This window comes from Phoenix dactylifera, unplaced genomic scaffold (genome assembly GCF_009389715.1).
Source record: "Phoenix dactylifera cultivar Barhee BC4 unplaced genomic scaffold, palm_55x_up_171113_PBpolish2nd_filt_p 000178F, whole genome shotgun sequence".
NCBI lineage: Eukaryota > Viridiplantae > Streptophyta > Magnoliopsida > Arecales > Arecaceae > Phoenix > Phoenix dactylifera.
The window spans coordinates 587018-606579 of NW_024067711.1; the positions used below are offsets into that span (position 1 = coordinate 587018).

General features: G+C 38.2%; 1 protein-coding gene across 4 annotated transcripts; it reads right to left on the reverse strand.

Moving 5' to 3' along the window:
- Nucleotides 1–8741: 8741 nt before the first annotated feature.
- Nucleotides 8742–13727, reverse strand: LOC103696964 (heterogeneous nuclear ribonucleoprotein 1-like). Of its 4 annotated transcripts, none has more exons than XR_602486.3 (5): nucleotides 13391–13727; nucleotides 12695–12924; nucleotides 11321–12521; nucleotides 9362–9443; nucleotides 8742–9118 (listed from the first exon to the last, which is right to left on the reverse strand). XR_602486.3 is itself a non-coding variant. In XM_008778703.3 (5 exons), coding segments are annotated over exons 2-5 (1470 nt in total). In that variant the 5' UTR covers nucleotides 12917–12924; nucleotides 13391–13727; the 3' UTR covers nucleotides 8742–9116. The 4 variants fall into 4 exon arrangements, 3 of the variants coding, with proteins under 3 accessions (XP_008776925.1, XP_008776924.1, XP_026656873.1); XM_008778703.3 differs by having other exon boundaries at nucleotides 9362–9406; XM_008778702.3 differs by having other exon boundaries at nucleotides 9362–9474.
- Nucleotides 13728–19562: the final 5835 nt, after the last annotated feature.

The following is a 19562-nucleotide window of genomic DNA, read 5'->3' on the forward strand; positions in this document are numbered from 1 at the left end:
TGACTAGGAAAGACCACTTTTCTCTACCCTTCATCGATCAAATGCTAGAACGACTAGCTGGCCACTCTCATTACTATTTTCTCGATGGTTATTCTGGATATAACCAAGTTCCTATTGCACGTGAGGATCAAGAGAAAACCACGTTCACCTATCTTTATGGCACTTTTGCCTATCGTCGCATGCCTTTTGGGCTATGCAATGCACTGGTTACATTCTAGCGGTATATGATGAGTATTTTCTTCGACATGGTGAAGAAATTTTTAGAAGTTTTCATGGATGACTTTTCTGTATTTGGATCCAATTTCGATGAATGTCTACACTACTTGACACTTGTTGTAGAGCGTTGTAAAGAGAAAAACTTAGTTCTTAACTGGAAGAAGTGTCATTTTATGGTAGAATCAGGTAATGTTTTAGGACACATTGTGTCACAAAGGAGAATTGAGGTGGATAAGGCCAAAGTAGAATTAATTGCTAAATTGCCACCTTCCAAGACTGTTAGAAAAATTCGATCCATTTTAGGGCATGCGGGTTTTTACCGCCGCTTTATCATGGATTTCAGCAAAATATCGAAATCCTTATGTGATTTGTTGACTAAAGATACTATTTTTAATTTTTCGCCAACTTGTGTAACTGCTTTCGAAAGACTGAAGTCTGAATTGACTTCAGCACCTATCATAAGGTCTCTTGATTGGAGTCGTCCTTTTGAAATCATGTGTGATGCATCTGATTATGCCATAAGTATCGTCTTAGGTCAGCGAGTGCGGAAGCTTCCCCATATTATTCATTATGCGAGCAAAACTCTAAATGACGCACTCAACTATTCTACCACTGAAAAAGAATTGTTGGTGGTTGTTTTTGCCCTAAATAAATTTCATCCCTACCTGATAGGATCTAAGGTCCTTGTTTATTCTGATCATGCTGCCCTTAAGTACCTTCTCACAAAGAAGGATGCCAAGGCAAGGCTCATTCATTGGATCCTATTGCTCCAGGAATTTGATCTCGAAATTCGAGATAAAAAAGGATCTGAAAATGTAGTTGCTGACCACTTGTCCAGATTGATTGTTGAGTCATATGTAGAATCCTTACCTGTATCCGAAACTTTCCCTAATGAACAACTAATGATGATTTCCCAAACCAATGTTCTATGGTATGCTGACATAGTCAACTACCTCGTTACTGAACGAATGCCCAGCTCTTAGACCCAGCAAGAGCAATTTTGCTTCCTAGCTCATGTGAAGTGGTATTTTTGGGATGAACCATATTTATTCAAATACTGCCCTAATCAAATCATCTGATGGTGCATCCCTAAATACGAATAAAGGAAAGCCCTTTCCTTTTGTCATGACCATGCTTGTGGTGGTCATTTTAGTGGTAAAAAGACGGCTGCAAAGGTTTTGCAGTGCGGATTCTATTGGCCCACAGTATTCCATGACTCACACAAGTATTGTAAAACATGTGACCGATGTCAAAGACTAGAAAAACTTTTCAGAAAAAAATGAGATGCCCCTGAACCCGATCTTAATTGTAGAAATCTTTGATGTTTGGGGTATTGATTTTATGGATCCTTTTCCTATGTCGTTTGGGCACCAGTACATACTCATTGCTGTTGACTATGTTCCAAGTAGATTGAAACTGTTGCGTGTAAGACCAATGATCACAAAGTGGTGATCAAGTTTCTTAAGGAGTCTATCTTCGCTCGTTTTCGCACCCCTTGTGCTATCATTAGTGATGGGGGAAAAAACTTTTGCAATAAAATTTTTAAAGCCCTTGCTAGAAAGTACAACATCACCCATAAGGTTGGTACACCGTATCATCCACAAACGAGTGGACAAGTTGAGATTTTCAATAGAAAAATTTAGACCATCCTTGAGAAAACTGTCAATACATCTCGAAAGGATTGGTCCCTTAGGTTAACGGATGCATTATGGGCATATCGTACGGCCTACAAAATACCAATTGGAATGTCCCCATATAGGATTGTCTATGGCAAGGCTTGCCATTTACCTGTCGAGTTAAAGCACAAGGCCTATTGGGCAATCAAACGCCTAAATTTCGATCTCGACAAGGCGGGAGAGCATAGAAAGCTTCAGCTCGATGAGCTTGAAGAAATTAGGAACGATGCTTACGAGTGTGTTAAAAAGTACAAGGATCGCATGAAGGTCATACATGATAAAATGATCACTCGTAAGGAGTTTCACCGAGGACAAAAGGTCCTTTTATATGATTCTCGATTACATCTATTTTCTGGAAAACTTAAATCTCACTGGACTGGCACCTACGTAGTAGAGAAAGTGCATCCACATGGTACGGTAGTAATATGCAATACCAAGGATGGTAGGTCTTTTCAAGTCAATGGATATCGTTTAAAACTATACCTTGAGTATCTAAGTCCAGAAGTCGATGAGATACTTCTGACCGACCCTGTCTATTATGAGTGAATTAGAATTGTCTGGTTGAAGACATAAAACTTAGCGCTCTTGGAAGGCAACCCAAAATGTAAAGATTTAAATTACTAACATGTAGGTTTGGGGGTATTTTCCCCAATCTTCAATTTATCCAGCCATATCAAAGTCCAATATCAGGTAATGTCTTCTCTGCCCTATTACTGTTTTAATTTTCTCAATATTAAGGATAATGTTGAATTTAGGTATGGGGGTAAGAATATTTTTGATTTTTTTGCCTATTAAAAAAATAAAATAAAGAGAGAAAATGGAGGATTTCAAATTTTTAACTCAAATTCTAACCTTTTTAGGTGTATAAACCAAGAATTGCTTTGACAATAATTTTGAGTTAAGGAATATGATAACAGCTCTAGCTTGAGTTTTCGTCCCACCGGTCCTTTGCTAACAGTATAGAACATGATTTAGCACCTACACGTAAGCATATGAATAGTGGGGTATGTAAACTTGGAACTAATATTAATCCTTTTAATCTTCTGGATAATTTAAAGTTATGTGTGTGATGAACACCTAATAATAATAATAATAATAATAAAATGAGTTTATTTTAAGTCTTCTCACTAAGTAACCGAGCCTCTTGCCTGGCAAGCAGCGAGTGTTCGCGTAAAAAAGTAAGAATGACTGAGATTAAACTCTAAGTGACTAATTCGGCCTTGGAGCCTAGTTGACTTGAGTTATTAAGCTTGTTAGGGTGTCTTTACACCTAGTGCCCTAAGCCATCTGGATCGGGAGTCATTGGCCTAACACTCGCTACATGGGTCAGCTAGAAAGCTTAATAAGGCTAGATATTGCACAAGTCATTCTTCTTAGCATTCAGTCTGATTAAAAGTTATACTTGCATGTTCATTACCATTTAATTCTAGAAAGTCTTGAAAATTAGAGTTATCATGTTGGAAGTAAGTGAAAGCCACTCATTTATATGATACTATCTTACACCTCACTACATTCTTGACTTATTAGCAAACAGATGGGGTATAATGAAATTTGAGTTAGAGTATGCTTAAATATGATAGCAATAAGTCTCATTGTCCTTGCAATTCTAGGTTCATACAATAATACTTGTTCAACTTTCGAGTTAAACATTAGAAATCCCTGACTGATGATGTTTATGAGTAACTTTACTGCAAACTCTCACGAGACAATACTCGTCCACTAGGGTAACCTAGGAGTTTAAAGGCTTGTTGCACGTGCTAAGTGCAATCGTGATTTCCTACGAAAATGGGTACGTATCTCAATTTTATGTACTTAGCTTCAATAAAAAGTCATAGGCTAGACTATATCATTTGTACCCTCATTTTATCGTTTGTTTGTTAATTGATAGAGACTAGCAATAAGCTAGTTGGGGTTGTGATGAGAGCATAAAAGTGTGATCTAAATATTACTTAAATTAGTGTTATTGCTAACTAATAATGATAAATTCATTGGTTTAATATTATATTTTTGTTTGGCACAGGTTATTATAAATTAAAGTTTAAATGCGTATTTGGTACAGATTGGGTTTAGAGAGATACATCATTTTCTCAAATCGTGTAGGCCCAATCCTGCCATGACCTGATCGAGCACATTTGCATCCGAGCGACTTTCCATATTGTGCTAGCCATCCCATGGTTCGTCACCAGCATCACGTCTTCAACAAGTTGCATCATCCCGTTCTCGCCAGCCAACCAGCCACCTATCTTCCTAATTGAAAATCAACTCCACACGCTTCACCTGTCCGCGATGAAGCCTTCCTGATCTCTTTGAGGACTCCAGATCAGCAATTTCTTCTCCCACGTTCAACCTTTCTCCTCTGCGCTTGCCAGCCACCGCCCGTTGTCCTGATTCCACGATCCACCTTCTAAGAATTCCTCCCAGATTTCGTTCCGCATTTCAGCTTCAGAGCCCTAGCGTCCGTGCCCCATTGATCGCGATCCCTCACATGCGTCTGCAGCTCCTTCCATTTCCAGTACCCCAGCGATTCCGCAAGCATCCTTCCGGATTCCCTCCATGTTCCCAGCTCCATTCCGAATCAACTCCTTCCAGCATTCTCCGCGATCTACTTCCGTTTCCTCCGCGATGCATGCCCCAGCGATTCTGTGGCATCCTTCCTCTTCCGTGTGCGACCTGGACGACCGCCTCCTTCCAGCTTTCTTCTGCATCTCTTCCACTTGCGACCCGGACGACCGCCTCCTCCCAGCAAAGATCCCGCGGCAGCGTTCATTTTCAGCCACCCCAGCTCCCGCATCTGCCTCTTTCCCCATTTCAAAAATCTTCCAGCATCTCAGCATCCCACGATCAACGCCCGTTCCCACGTGCGTCTCAGCTTCCCCCTCCCCCGCGTCTGTCTCTTCCGTTTCTCGCCATCCAGGAGGGATCTTCTTCCGTGGTAAACTCCCAGCGATCTCGCGGCCAGCCGGGATGAGGCATTGCGCATCATTGCCCCCTCTACCTCCGTTCCAATCCTCAGCATCCTGCGACTATAAGAAGGGATGGCTCTCGGCTGGAAAGGGAGGGAGCTCTAATTCAAAAAAAAAAGAAGAGAGAAAGGAAAACAGAGCTCCTCTGTTTCTCGGAAAAAAAAAAAAGAAAAAAATCATTTCTCTTGAGAGTCCCACCGAGGGAGAGAAACAACGCGATTGTTATTTCTTGTTACATTTTATTTTGCAGAAGGAAAGAAGCATTAGGCTTCCAATTTTCATTTTACTTTTGTAATTATCTTTTCATGCAATCCATTATTTTTCTTTTTTATGCAATCCGTGTTCTAAATTTCAGTTTAATTTTTACAATTTATTTTATGCATTCTTATGTTAAGATAACTCTAAAATATTTTTCTTTGCTGTTCAATTTGTGGTTTTTATTTACTTTCTGTCTTCAGGAGTCGACTCCCACGTTGAGGAATCGACCCCTACTCTGCATTAGAATTTAATTGCAAAACTTTCTTTCTTTCCTTTGTTTATTTTTGAATAGAGAACTAGCTCTGGTTGGTTAGAGATTAATCGAATATCCTCAAGAAATTATTTTTTTTAAAAAAAAGAAAAAATATATATTGCCACGAATCTTAATAGAGTTTCTATTCTTTATTTGTGTGTTCCAATCGCCTCCCTGTGAATCGACCTCCTACAACCACTATTCGTCGAGTAGAGGATGGTAAGAGTAGTATAAAAATTTTTGTTTGTTCGTTAAGACTTTGATAACGACACCCTTTTTAAGTCATCTTCAGGTCTACCAAAAGAAAGCCAATAGAAGACTTGTGGAATAGAATCAATCATAGTAGATCATTATTTTATGCATTGGTCTCTTGATCGAAATCTTAGTGGAACTCCTTCATTTGAGATAATATATGATACTATTTATTTATTCCACTTTCGGACAAAATTTATTTTTTGTTCGATCTTTCGGTGGTTTTTTTGTATAGCATCGAGATCCAAGCTACCCATAATCTATATGAGGATCTTGAACTATATGTAGCACCAGGTACGGGTCCGGATCTATTCTTGCATTATTGTGCTACCCTCTGATATATGAATATGGAATGCACGTCCCATAGGAAACTCCCTTTGAGAAGGTTTTCCTATAGCCCTCGTGATGCTTACAACTAGTGCTATAAAGTTGTTATACTTTTACCTTTTACTCATTGATCATGAACTATTGTCAGCTTGGATTCACCAACTTTACTACCCATCCTCTGCAACCACCATGACTAACAATTTGCAATATCAGCTAGGCGTTGACTAAAATATCCTTTGATGTTTCGGTCTTGTCGAACCTTGCTGGCTTGATTACTACACTCCCTCGATCAGTTGATTTTGGGAGCCCCATTAGTCTTCAACCATTTTCTTGTAATAAGCTGAAGTCCCCAATATGATTCTTTATAAACCTTAGTACTTGTATATAAAATCAATTCATCCTTTATGAGGACGAAATCGATTTTCTCTTCCACAAGATATGCTAGAATATACGGCCAAACATTATCAGCTTTCAACCATAAATAACAGATTTTTCGACCTATTCCACTATCAAAGTTGAAGATGCTACATATCATTCCATGAGCAACCTTAGCCCAACAACCACTTTCTCTGCATCTACTTTTTTATTTTTTTCCTGCAATGCCATGATGGTAACTATGAGATGTCCTATCGAGCATGTCACAAAACTTGTTAGCCACTGCAGAGTCTCTCTCGTGACATCCCAAGGAGTGGGCATGCTTAGAGAACCTGTTGGTAGGTGTATGATGAGTGCATGGACATGCCACTGGCATCATATTAGCTAGAAAGATTGTGATTGAAAGGATGATAGAGTGTAGCTTATGCCCAGTTGCCTTGATCTTAAAGGACTTTTGCCACAGTCACACTATCGTTCGAAAAAAAAGGACCTAGATGGGGATAGAGGTGTAGCACTGGGCTATAGTAGTAGAAATTCTAAGTTCATGTAGTATTAGATTAAAAACTACTAGTAGATTAAGAACTAATATAAAAATGCATTGATTTGGATTATCAAAGGGTCTTTTAAAAAATATATTTACACTTATTTGTACTATCAGTGAATGCCTACTCTGACAATTACTATTACATCTTTCCTCCACTCATAGTGGTTTTAATAACTAATGCCAATTATCCTCCACTATACACATTTGTTGGCATAGTCGCCTGCATCAATGTTGGTATAGTCTCCCTGCATCAACGTTGGCACAGTCGCCCTGCATCAACTGTTAAACCAATAACCTCATCAATCTTAGCAAAGTTTATATCGGCCCTCTCTTTTATTTCGGCCCATAATACAATTATTGTACTTAGAAATACTCTGAGACTGCTTCAATCACCTCTGTCTATGTCTATGTATTATGGTTGATCATGGCCAAGTCCTGTGCTTTTGGCCTACTTATCAATATTATGACCTAACTCTCCTCCTTTGCTTTGTGCCTTCTCATTAGATGAAATTTATCACACCTAAATTCTTATCTAGTTTAACAAAAGTCATGTGACCCTCATCTGCTCCAATTTCATCAAACATGGTTCACACGATGCTTGCTCTCAACTCTCAGGCTGAGATAGGGTGTAAACACTTGTCTTACCAACGTCCCTTTGCTTTTTCACTTATCCACTTAGTATTTTGCAACCAAGCTATGTTAACCTTGCTCCTAGATATTGTATTTACTAGTTCCATTAATTTTCCATCAGCAATCTTATATTCCAAGTTACTAAACATATTCTATTTTTTTGGAATAACTTCTTTACCTACACCCATTAGTTATAGTATGAGAACCCTTGCTTACTTCTCACTTACTCGAGGTCAAATTGAGTGTATCGCTCATAGGGCTCTTAATAGAGGAGATTCATGCTTCTATGATGTGACTATAGTTTTATGTTATCCATCAACCTATCACAACCCTTCTTTATTTGTGCTTGGAACAAGCTATATACAAAACATAGGGTTGTTGAAAAAGAACCTTTCTTTAGTCTTCATATGTTAAATGTATTTATTCCAAAATGAAGCTATTTTTTTCAGTGGACTCGGAATAAATTACTACATCTTATATTAGTGGAGTAATTATTCCAAGAAAAGAAAGTTACAACTAAGTTTACCCATTTGCTTAGGGTTAGCTTATTTCACAACCAAACAAAGCCTTAAAATTAAGAGAATTTTGTAGAAAAAGTTCAACTTTACTTTCAATAAGCAAAAAAGATTTTTTTTATATTTATTTGTGGATTATTACTGTTTTCCTTCTTCTTCTTATCCTTATTATTTGTAAAAATAAGCTACTTTAAATTTTACTAGACCATTAATGCCATCCGCTCACATAAATGTACATGCTTAGTAACGGCTATTCTTATGAGAAAATAGTGGTAATGGATGCATGCAATGTAGGTTAACGCACCGTGAGGGCAGGGGTATAATAACCCAGTAAGGTCCAAAATAGATTAGTTATAAAATCATTACAAATGACGTATGTTTTGCATAATTGAAAATAAAGTGTACTTTTCTTGCAAATTCCAAATTAGAAAGCATTTCAAAAGATTCGGTATACCCATGTACAAGTTAAATTGAGAAACAGCTAATGTCCTATCCTGGATGATTCTACAAAGTCCAAAAACCAAACAAAGGCAATAAAGAATGGAGAAACTACAATGATCACTATTGAAGACTTTTTACTATAGAAATGATTTAAAATGTTTAATGTTTTATTTTAGGCATCTAGATGGAATCCCTGGTACTTGTACACCAGCAACCCAACCTAGTATCTGGTACACCCGAAGTAGGATTGAAGGAAAAAACATGAAGGAATATACCGACAAGAAGCAACAATGTTGCCAGATATTAAAGTAGTTTGCTTTCCTTCTTTTCTGTTTGTTTTGAACAATACTAGAAGTTTATTTGGCACATTGCTGTCATAAATCTGAACACTCTTCCGAATATATCCCGCAATCAGATATTACATCTCAACCAAGTCCCAAGAAATAAAGCACACCCAATGTAGAAATTAAATTCAAATCCCAAACCTTACACAAAATCTTTTTATCTTTAAATTCTCTAAATCTGGATTTCTGAACATCTCCCTGGTTAGCTCTATTTGAATAACTAACCCATATAATATACGGGATATGTAAACTTTGCAGGCAGGCACCTGATGTACTGGATTCTTCACCAATCAAAACCTTCATAATCTTCATATGCAGCAATTCCTGCACATGTTCATCAACAATTAAACATTATAAAACAATAGGGCAGCCTAGTGCATGAGGCCGCATATGGAGATGTTGCTTCCGTGTTTCGAATCTATGACCTCCATATCACAGTAGAGCAACCTCACCGTTGCACCAAGGTTCACCCTTTTAAACATTAGAAAATCAGGAATCTTCACTTATATATATAAAGAATAAAAAGAGAAATTGAAACTCCAGTTTTGTGAAAGAAAAGTTTCATACATTTCCACTCACAATAACTCTGCTCCAATCTTGACAAGAACATATCTAAGATGGAAAAAATGCACGCAAAAATGTCAGCCCTCTGCCAAGCATAAATTTCCTCATATTAGAATCTACAAGACAAGGACATAAGAATGTTTAAAAAAATTATCATACACATGCTTAAGTGACATCAGATGAAGAAAATCTCGTCACTATTATTTGCTTAATATTTAAAGCAATATAATCCAATATAATAAAGTCAGCCATTGGGCATTCATTTGTGCATTACGTTTACAGAAGTCATGAGAATCATTACTATGTGCAGAAAAAGAATTGAATAAAATTCCATTTAAATGGCAATATAACTGAAACATATTGTAAAGTCATTAGACAGTGAAATCGAGTATAAATTTGTCGACTTTCTCAGAAATAATTCCTTGTTAGAAAAAGTTCCTGGAATCAACGTTTTGATTGTTCAAGTCAAATACAGAATACCAAACCAAATTCGAGGGTAGATATTAATTCTCTTTAGAATGGAAATCTCCATTGCCTAGGTGCACACTAGGGTAGCAGCTGGATTGGGTTAAAAGAAGAAACTTGCTTCTGATCAGGATCTGACCTGAAACAACCATGTTCGGTCTGAACTGAAGTCATTTGGACTAAACCTAGAAGGAAAAGTATGACCCATTGCAAACATAGATTAAACATGGATCACTAACACCAACTGAACCCCAATAAAACACCACTTTTTTACATCCCTCCAATTTAAGAAAGCATTTTTTTTCCTTTTGGCCAATAACATTTACGCAGTTAATCATCAATGCTGATGACAATTTTTGTTGTTGTCAATAACCCGTTTCAGTTTTGTAAGAAAATAGTTGTTAATAATGTCAAAAATGTTGCCATGTTGTTTTACTACTATGTTCTTGCAGGTATGTTCAGCATAAAACTAACAAATTTCATTCTTCTAATGGTTTGTGGTTGGAAAATTCTTGACCTAATTCAACCCAAAGAAACATTATGGATCAATAAATTCAATCCAAAACCCTATCCGACCTGAACTTTTCACTCAGATGACATGAATTGGATCTGGAGAGTGCTGAACTCAAAACCAACAAGACCCGCTTCACAGCGATGGAGGCAGATTAATGTTGTTATACTTGCAATAACACAAGCAAATCCTTCAGGCCTTGTTGAGGTGCATATTTATAAGCCAGATATGTGTCCTCAACAAAATCTTGGCTAGATGCAGAAGAGAACATTTTAAGAAAATAATTTAGTTCCAAAAGACAGGAAGCAAAAAGATGAATTTACTTTCAGGATAAATCAAATAGAACTCCACTTGCATGACCTTAAATTTACACCCTTAAAATCTTCATATGGATTCTTGAGGGGTGCAAGATGCTATTCAAACAACTGCTGCATGCGCTAAGCAAAACAGATTGACATAGAGAGAATTTCGGTTGCAGGCAGGCATCTATTTTGTTGTTGCTTCTGTAAGCATTAAGTTATGCAGCTCAGCCCATGCATGTCAGGAATGGGCATGAATCCAATGTAAGGCCACAAACAGTCTGAGCAATTCATGAACAGCTTAGGATTGGCAAGGTAATCGGCTTGCTTAAGCTCAGCCTAGCGCTCATCTAGGAAATGAACTGAGATCAAACAGATTTTATAACTTGACTTATAAACCGAAGGAGTCTGAACACTATAGGCTTGCAAAAATAAATAGAATCGGGCGTGGCTTAATAAGAAGCTTGGTCAAGCATGTTTAATTTACCCTTTCATATAGCAAGCCTAGCCTAAACATGGTTGTTTATGTTTATGTGTACATTTTGGCTCTTCCTTTTTCCCACAGCTTTGCCAACCACTTCAAAAGATCCACAGATTTCCAAAGACCAAAATACCTTTCTTGAGTTTATAAATTGAAAAATAGATGCATCTTTCAGGCATTTTGATAGAATCAAATAAATTTCTTACCTCTATTTGGGTGTCCACTAGTAACATTATAGCCACCCATATAAGCTACAGAGCTCTTGCCTGTTATATCTGAGGTGGCATTCCCAAACCGGTAATCAAATGAGCCAGTGCCACCAAATTCAGAGGATGCTGACCGCCAAGTTGGGTCTCCATAAACTGAACTACCACCATATAGCTCCGCATAATCTCCTTCATACCCACCGGTTGTTGCAGTAAGGGAAGTGTTAGCAGCTCCAGTTCGACCACTCCTTCCAAAACTGCCGGGGCCCAAACCGAGGTTATTCTCACCAGTTTCATAACTCAAGCTTCCATTATTATAGTCTGATCCATTGCCCCCACCCTGAGCTGAAATAAGTGAAGAAGATCCAGCCCAGTTCAGGCTACTATTGCCAAAGCTACTGAAACTCCTACTTCCTGAGGTCATGTAGGCATCAGAACTTGCAGAGTTTGTAGCGTAGTTAATGCCACCAATACCCCACGCATTACGAGCCATTAAACTAAAAACTGACCCAGTATTACCACTACCTCCAATATTACCAATAGAACTATGATACCTACTTGAATTTCCACTATAGTAAGGGTTCAAACCTCGCCCATATCCAAGGTTGTTGTTGAAGCTTGAAGTTCCCGCGAAGCTTGTGTTCATACCAGGCTCAAAACTCATCCCCATACTGAAACCAGGACTAAAAGAAGAGAACCCAATCTGTGCACTTGCTACTGGTCCCAATCTACCATCCATTCTCATTCCATATCCACATACTGAGCTTGAATTGTAACCCTGAGTATGCCCATTAAGAAAGCTATTAACCCGATTCAGGCCATAATTACATCCCCCTATAGATGAGCGCATGTTGGGCGCTGGGGACGATTCTTTAGGAACAGCTCTCTTGACCTCAACCATCTTACCATTTAGCTCATGAAAGGTTTTAAGCAATACCTGATCCACAGCATCCTCCAAGTCATAAGTGACGAATCCAAACCCCCTTGGCCTCTGAGTGTTGTGATCATACATCACGACGACATCAGTGATATTCCCAAACTGTTCAAAGTACTTTTTGAAGTCACTCTCTGTTATATTTGGTGGCAAGCCTCCCACAAATATCTTCTTGGTGCGGCCAGGACCTGGAGAACCATGAATACTGGTGTTGTTTCTATTAAGGATGTGCTGATCAACCCTGGGAACAGCTTTTTTCACCTCCACCTGAGGATTATTCATCGACCCAATAGTAGATTTTAACATAGACAAATTTGCTCGTCGACAATTCTCTTAATTGATGACATTCCAAATCCATAACCATAATTTACCATCAGCATTGCCTCAAATGAGATTGAACTACAACAATTAATATGAAACTAGAAGAAATCAGAAGTTACCTTGCGGCCATCGATTACGTGCATCTCCATGAGGACTCTCTCAGCCACAGCAGGGTCTGCAAACACGACGAACCCGAAACCACGGGCACGGCCGGTAGTCCGGTCCTTCATGATTACAGCCTCAACCACCTCCCCATAAGTCTTGAAGTACTCCCGTAGGCGGTCTTCATTGGTATCCCAGGAGATCCCGCCAATGAAGAGCTTGCCAAGATCGGACTCCATTCTCTCTTCTGCAATTATGACCACACAATCCATCATCATCATCATCCCATGCATCTAAACACCCAATTTAGAAAGCATCGGTTTTCTCCACTAATCAAATGGAATCAAACACACCCAGTTAAATGGATATACAATCGTTCAGTGTCAGATCCAAGCTTAAATATACAATTCGAAACGGAAAAACGATTCTTATACAAAATCGTACCTACCTATACCTAATTATTGATTAAATTTGGCGAATTGGGTGAGAAACAAAAAATATCAGATGATCCAAAAGAAGGATCCAGTGATGGAGCCAAAGAATATAAGGATAAATCCAGCAAGCAATAGCAAGATAGGCAATGAATTCTTCTGAATCCGATCGAAGAAAACTCAGATCCTTTGAGGATCCCATCCAAAGAATCCATGACTCCAAGACTCGATCAGATAACAAAAGATAAGTGGCATACGAAGAAGGAGGAAGGAAGTGCTCACCGATCTAAGGCGGATTGATCGGCCTTTTTTCCTAAGATCTGGCAGTCTTCGGCATCAGAAGTATAGCAGAACGCCTCCTCATCTCTGCCCTCTCCCCACCATCCCTTCTTCCTTTGTTTATATATATATATGCATGATATACGTTAGCAGATCCAAATAAATTTCGTCCCCTCTATTCCTACTACTTTTACCACCTTCTTTTCTTCCTCCAATTCCGCTTGATTCATTTCACGAGGGAAGGAACGAGAAATGGTTTAAGATATTCATGTCTATGTAAAGAAGAAACGAAGCGAATATAAAGAGGGAAGAAGGCAGTGGGCGACCCTTTATAAGAAATGAGTGGCGAAGGTGACGAGTAGCGATGTTTGTGCGTTGGATTTTTAAAAAATTAAGTATTCTATTTTACTATAAATGTATATAAAATACATTATTTTTATTTTTATCCGATGGTCTTTTATGCCGGTAAGCGTTTGTATGCATACGCTATATAGGAGGCTTATCAACTATTAGCCATCGAATCGAGAAAATAAATATATGTATTTTAAAGAAATAATTACAAATATTTAACTTTTAGAAGGAATAATTATTATTAGTTGATGATAACGTGATATTTTCGAGGCTTTTGTTTAACTGGATAAAGAGGTGGAAATGCCAGTCTTTTGGAGTTCTTAGAAACGTCTCCGTTTGTTGAGATCAATGCAATATGGGATATTTATGTAATTTGGACGGTGTGGATGAAGGTAGACAGCAAGCAACAAAAATAACGGGAGTGTGAGGAATCCACCAAGCGGAAGCAAATGTCACATGCTAGTATGTTACAAGGTGGGTTGTGGACCAAAGGTGGTACCCCAACTTTCATCCAAACCACCGTGTTTGAGATATCCAACAAGCGACTCAAATTGGATCGATATTGGCTCTATTGACCTCTCAATGAGCCAATTAAGATCAATATTTTGATTGAAATCAATCCAATTGAGTAATGTGGAGCCAAAACAAAATGGTTGGTTCCAGGGTCAACTTTAATTTGATGATCTAGCCGCACAGATAATCCTGATTTCTCACCCATAGAAGTTACAGATGAGGATTCAAGTCCACGTGGAATAAGAAGTTTAATCTGAGACTTCCTTACATGTGATTCGGTTTAAATCTTGTTGAGATCAATCACAATAATCTAATTTATAAAACATAATATATTTTTAATATTAGATACAGAAGACTTAAAACACCTAGTTTTTTTTTTTGTCTCAACTGCCATGTAACTTCTTGATGTAGCATTCAGGAGTATGATGATATGGCGCAGTCAAATTCATATCCATGTGGCAATCTTGGCTCACTCAAAAATTCTCCAAAGCATTCTAGTCGGGACTCCCCCCCAAGCCGACCTAAAAGCCGAGACGAGTAAACAAAAAGTGGTTGACCTGAGAAATCGAGATATCTCAGTTCGGCCCAATGACGAGTTAGCTCGGCGACCGACTCAAGCTAGACGAAACCATCTGATGGGGACATCAGAGCCGCTCCCTCACGTTTGTACTAGGGATTGACATCGTTATATCTCGAAGATGATCTTGCACCACTAGATTGAGTCAGATCCAGATTGGGTCCATTTGAGTCTGAGACACTTTTATTTTATTGTATTATTTACTGTTGTTTTAGTTAAGTCAATTGGTCAGCTGTTTTGTTATTAATCAAGTCAATTGAGTCATATAATTGGGTCGAGTGATTGGATCGATTTTGGTATGTAATCAATTGATTGACTTAGTCAATTAATTGAAGGGTCCAAGTTTGGTTAGTTGTCAATTAATTGACTTGGTCAATTCATGATGTAAGGCCTATATAAAGGCCACCCCACTCATGAATTAGGGCATTTAATGATTGAATAAAAATTCTATCCTCCTTTCTTCTTCTTCTTCCTCCTCCTCCTCTCCTTCTCTTCTTCTCTTCTTCTTCCTTCTCCTCTCTTTCTCTTCTTTCTCCTCCTTCCCTCTCCTCCCTGCAGTGGTTCTCCACCAAGGGGTAGACTGAATGTCCTCCTGTAAAGCTTTCCCTCCAGCAAGGCATAGCGTGCAGCTTAACATTTTAGCCGCCAGGCTTCTCCCTAGTCCTCTGGGAGTTTACCATCTGATGGAGGACCATTGCAGGGGAGGAGAGGGAAAGAGAAGGAAGAAGAGAAGGAGAGAACGAGAGGAGAAAGAAGAAGAAGAAAAGGGGGCTAAGTTTTATTCAATTTTCAATGCCCTAATTCATAAGAGGGGTGGCCTTTATATAGGCCTTATATCAGGTCAATCAATTGACTACATACCAAACTTGGACCCTTACATCAATTTAATCAATTGACTAAGTCAATTAATTGATCATATACTAAAATCAATCCAATCACTCGACCAAATTATATGACTTAATAACTAACTCAATTGACTTGTCTAATAATAAAACAACTGACCAAATTGACTTGACTAAAACAAAAACAAATTACCAAATTGACTTGATCAAACAAAAGCAAAATGCAGAAAATGAAGCCGACTCAAATAAACCCAATCTGGGGCCTGACTCAACCCGGTAGCTCAAGATCATCTCCTAGCCATAATGATGTTAATCCTTAGCGCAAACGTGAGTGAGCAGCTCTGATGGCTCGATTGTCTGACCAAACAATTCTGATGTCCCCATCAACTCTTTCCAGGTGAAAAAAACTCGACCCCGTCGAGTGCAGGTCTGGCTAGCTGCGTACTACTCTGAAAATCCGCGTCACGTTAGAATCTGGTCGGCCTTTCACCGAACAAGGTAACATTGGTAACCGCCTTTTCTGGATGACATAACATGCTCATCTAATATATGCTCTATTTGTTCTCTGCGTACATGAAATTTGGGAGGTGGCGGCTCAAGAATTAGTAATGGGTTAGGGTTATCATCAAGGCTGCCTTTTTGCAGGGGACTAAATCTTCAATATTAAATATTGCACTAATCCTATAGTCCTCAGAAAGATCCACAACATAAGCATTCGAACTGATTTTCTTTAAGACTTTGCACGGTCCCGTACTACAAGCTTGCAATTTCTTGAACGTTTTCGAATGAAGTCGTTCAGCGCTAATTCTTACCATGATATAATCTCCTACAGTTAGCTTTTTATAACATCTGTGCAAATTAGCAAGAAATTTATATTTTAAGTTATTAGAGTGAATGCGTTTGCTAATTTTTTGATTCAATGAATGCAGGTGCAATGCAAATGAATGTGCAGACTCAGATAATCTATGCTGATGAGATATGGGGATCAGGTCTATGGGCTGTTTAGGTTTATAACTATGCACCACTTTGAACGGACTCATGCCTATAGACTTATTGATCGAACTATTATATGCAAACTCAACTGTTGGTAACACTAAATTCCAAGTCCTAGCATACTCATTTGGGTTGAGCCTATGATGAAAAAGGTTGGGCAGAGATGCTCACGGAACTAAATCAATTGCGTGCTGGATATCACGCATCAGAGAAAGTGCATTCGGAAGATCATTAGGGAAGACAGAGTGAAACTCCTTCAGAAGAGGAGCTACGGCAGTTGGGTATTCAAAACTGGATTCCACACTGATAACTCGAGCCACAAGTGTAAACATGGGTGATCGGCTCTCGATATCTTTTACTACCTCTTTCGAAGTAATGATGTAAAGTGGTTCGTTTTTACGCAGGTCATCACTCTTCTTTTTAAGGGCGGACTCTCTAGAAAGCATTGGTTCAGTCTAATTTTTTGATCTTGAAAACTGAAACTACACGAGTTCGAACGTCCATGAAGTGTAACGTCCAAATCGTATAGCCAAGATCTTCCTAAGATGACCTAACCTACATCCATTGGAATGCAGTCACACCAAATTTCGTCCTTATATGATAGGAATTGAATTGGGACGATGCATCTTTTTGATACAGAGATGGATGTATTGTCTACCCATGCTACTTTATACGGGTGGGGATGAGGGGTAGATTTCAGGCTGAGACGAAATACAACTCCTGAAGCAGTGGCGTTGATGCAACTCCCGCTATCAAAAAGAATTTTACAAGTTTTTTTATTGATCTTAACAAGACCAAGATAGGAACTTCCCTGACCCTTGACGAGATCACATTCCCTAAAATTTCTTCCGTGATTAAGATAGGAACTTCGCTGACCCTTGAAGAGATCTAATCGAGACCATACCTAGCATTGCCATAGAACTCTTTAACCATGTCGAGGTAGGTCGGAAGGTCTAGTGAACATATATATTTCCATCCATCTCCTTCAAATTTGTTCCTATTTGAAGCCCTTCCCTTTCTAAAAACTGAAAATCTACCTTTCTTCCTGTTGACACTGTTCGGATGGATAACGTGCAGAAAGTATGAGTCTCGGAAAGGAAAATGATGGTGATGGAACGGATGAGGACGGGACGGTTTCTTATTGAGATGATGACGGATTTGTGGGTTCCACCATTCTGTCCGATCGTGCTCTTGATCTTCTTTTTTGTTGCATAATTGGTTGTTTTCTTTTGGGACCAAAAGTGATTTGCTTCCTAGGAGCCATGAGGGACCGGCCGGGACCACTCTAGGGTTTTAGGATTTTTGGTTTTTGGTTTTTGGAAAGGAAGATGACGAAAAGGAAAATTTTGGAATGACTGAAGTGTTCTGTGGAATGGGGGTCGACTCTTGACTAAGTGAATAATGTTTCAAAAAAAAACTATTTCGGAACAGCGAGGGTCGACTCATTTATTTCATGAGTCGAGTTAAGTAAAGCGTGGGTCGACTCCCGACTTGGGTGAGTCATCCCTTCTACTTGAGACGAAGTTGTTTTAGACCTCTATATGATGCAGACTCTCCCCCTCACTTCATGAGTCGACTTCTCATTACTATGAGTCGTCTCTTCATTAGTCAAGACTCGAATTTTCAAATTGAGATTCTCCGAATATGATTTAATCAATGAGAATAATAGGAGTTAATCATGTAAGCATTCAATCAAACAAAGTTTGTACTATGATTTTAATCAAAATGGGTCACAAATACATAGCTCTTCTCTTATTTCATTAAATCTTTCTTAATTAGAGGTTTGGTGAAAATGCCGGCAATTTGTTTTTTAGTGCTAACAAATTCAATTATGATATTTTCATTTTGAACATGATCCCTTATAAAATGATGTCTTATTTCTATGTGTTTGGATCTTGAGTGCTGAATTGGATTCTTGGTTAAATTTATGGCACTTGTGATATCACATCTTATGGAGATTTTGTTTAATTTAATGCCAGAATCTTCAAGTTGTTGTTTGATCCATAATATTTGAGCACAACAGCTCCCAGCTGCAATGTATTCAGCCTCGGCTATTGACAATGCAACTAAATTTTGTTTCTTGCTAAACCAAAAAATTAAATTAGTTCCAAAAAATTGGCAAGTTCTACTTGTACTTTTTCTGTCTAGTCTACAACCGGCAAGATCAACATCTGAATAGCCAATTAAGTCAACTGTAGAGTCCTTAGAGTACCATAGGCCTAGATTTTATGTGCCTAATAGATATTTCATTATTCTTTTAACAGCACTTAAGTGTGATTCTTTAGGATTTGATTGATATCTTGCACATAAGCAAATGCTGAATATTATATCTGGCCTACTAATTGTAAGATAAAGTAGAGATCCTATCATGCTTCTATACAGCTTTAAATTGATAGATTTACTTAGCTTATCTTTGTCAATCTTACAAGATGGGGTCATAAGCGTACCTATTTGCTTTGTATCCTCTATGCCAAACTTCTTTAAGATTTTTCTTGTATACTTACTTTGGCTAATGAAGATACCTTCTCTTGTTTGCTAAACTTGGAGTCTGAGAAAGAAGATTAGCTCACCTATCATACTCATCTAAAACTCACCCTATATGAGCTTAGCAAAATCTTCACATAAAGCTTTATTAGTAGCACCAAAAATAATGTCATCAACATATATTTTAGCAATTAAGATATCAGAATCTTTCTTTTTGATAAAGAGAGTTTTATCAACATTTTCTCTTGAAACGTTACTTTTTATCAAAAAGTTATTTAGCCTTTCATACTGTCAACCCTAAAGGATGAATTTTGATGATTACAAAATACTTGAGATCATGTTTTGTACTAATGACATTGGCCTAATTATGAAGATTTCTAAGTTAAGAAAAATCAGAAGGAATGAAGCACTGCAA

What these genes read in the sequence shown, in the direction of transcription:
- LOC103696964 (XM_008778702.3), bottom strand. Translation starts at nt 12,916, where the DNA reads ATGGAGTCCGATCTTGGCAAGCTCTTCATTGGCGGGATCTCCTGGGAT. An exon ending in ACGTAATCGATGGCCGCAAG is followed by an intron (nt 12,522 to 12,694) that starts GTAACTTCTGAT and finishes AATAATCCTCAG; the next exon opens with GTGGAGGTGAAAAAAGCTGT. An exon ending in TAGTGGACACCCAAATAGAG is followed by an intron (nt 9,475 to 11,320) that starts GTAAGAAATTTA and finishes CTTGTCTTGTAG; the next exon opens with ATTCTAATATGAGGAAATTT.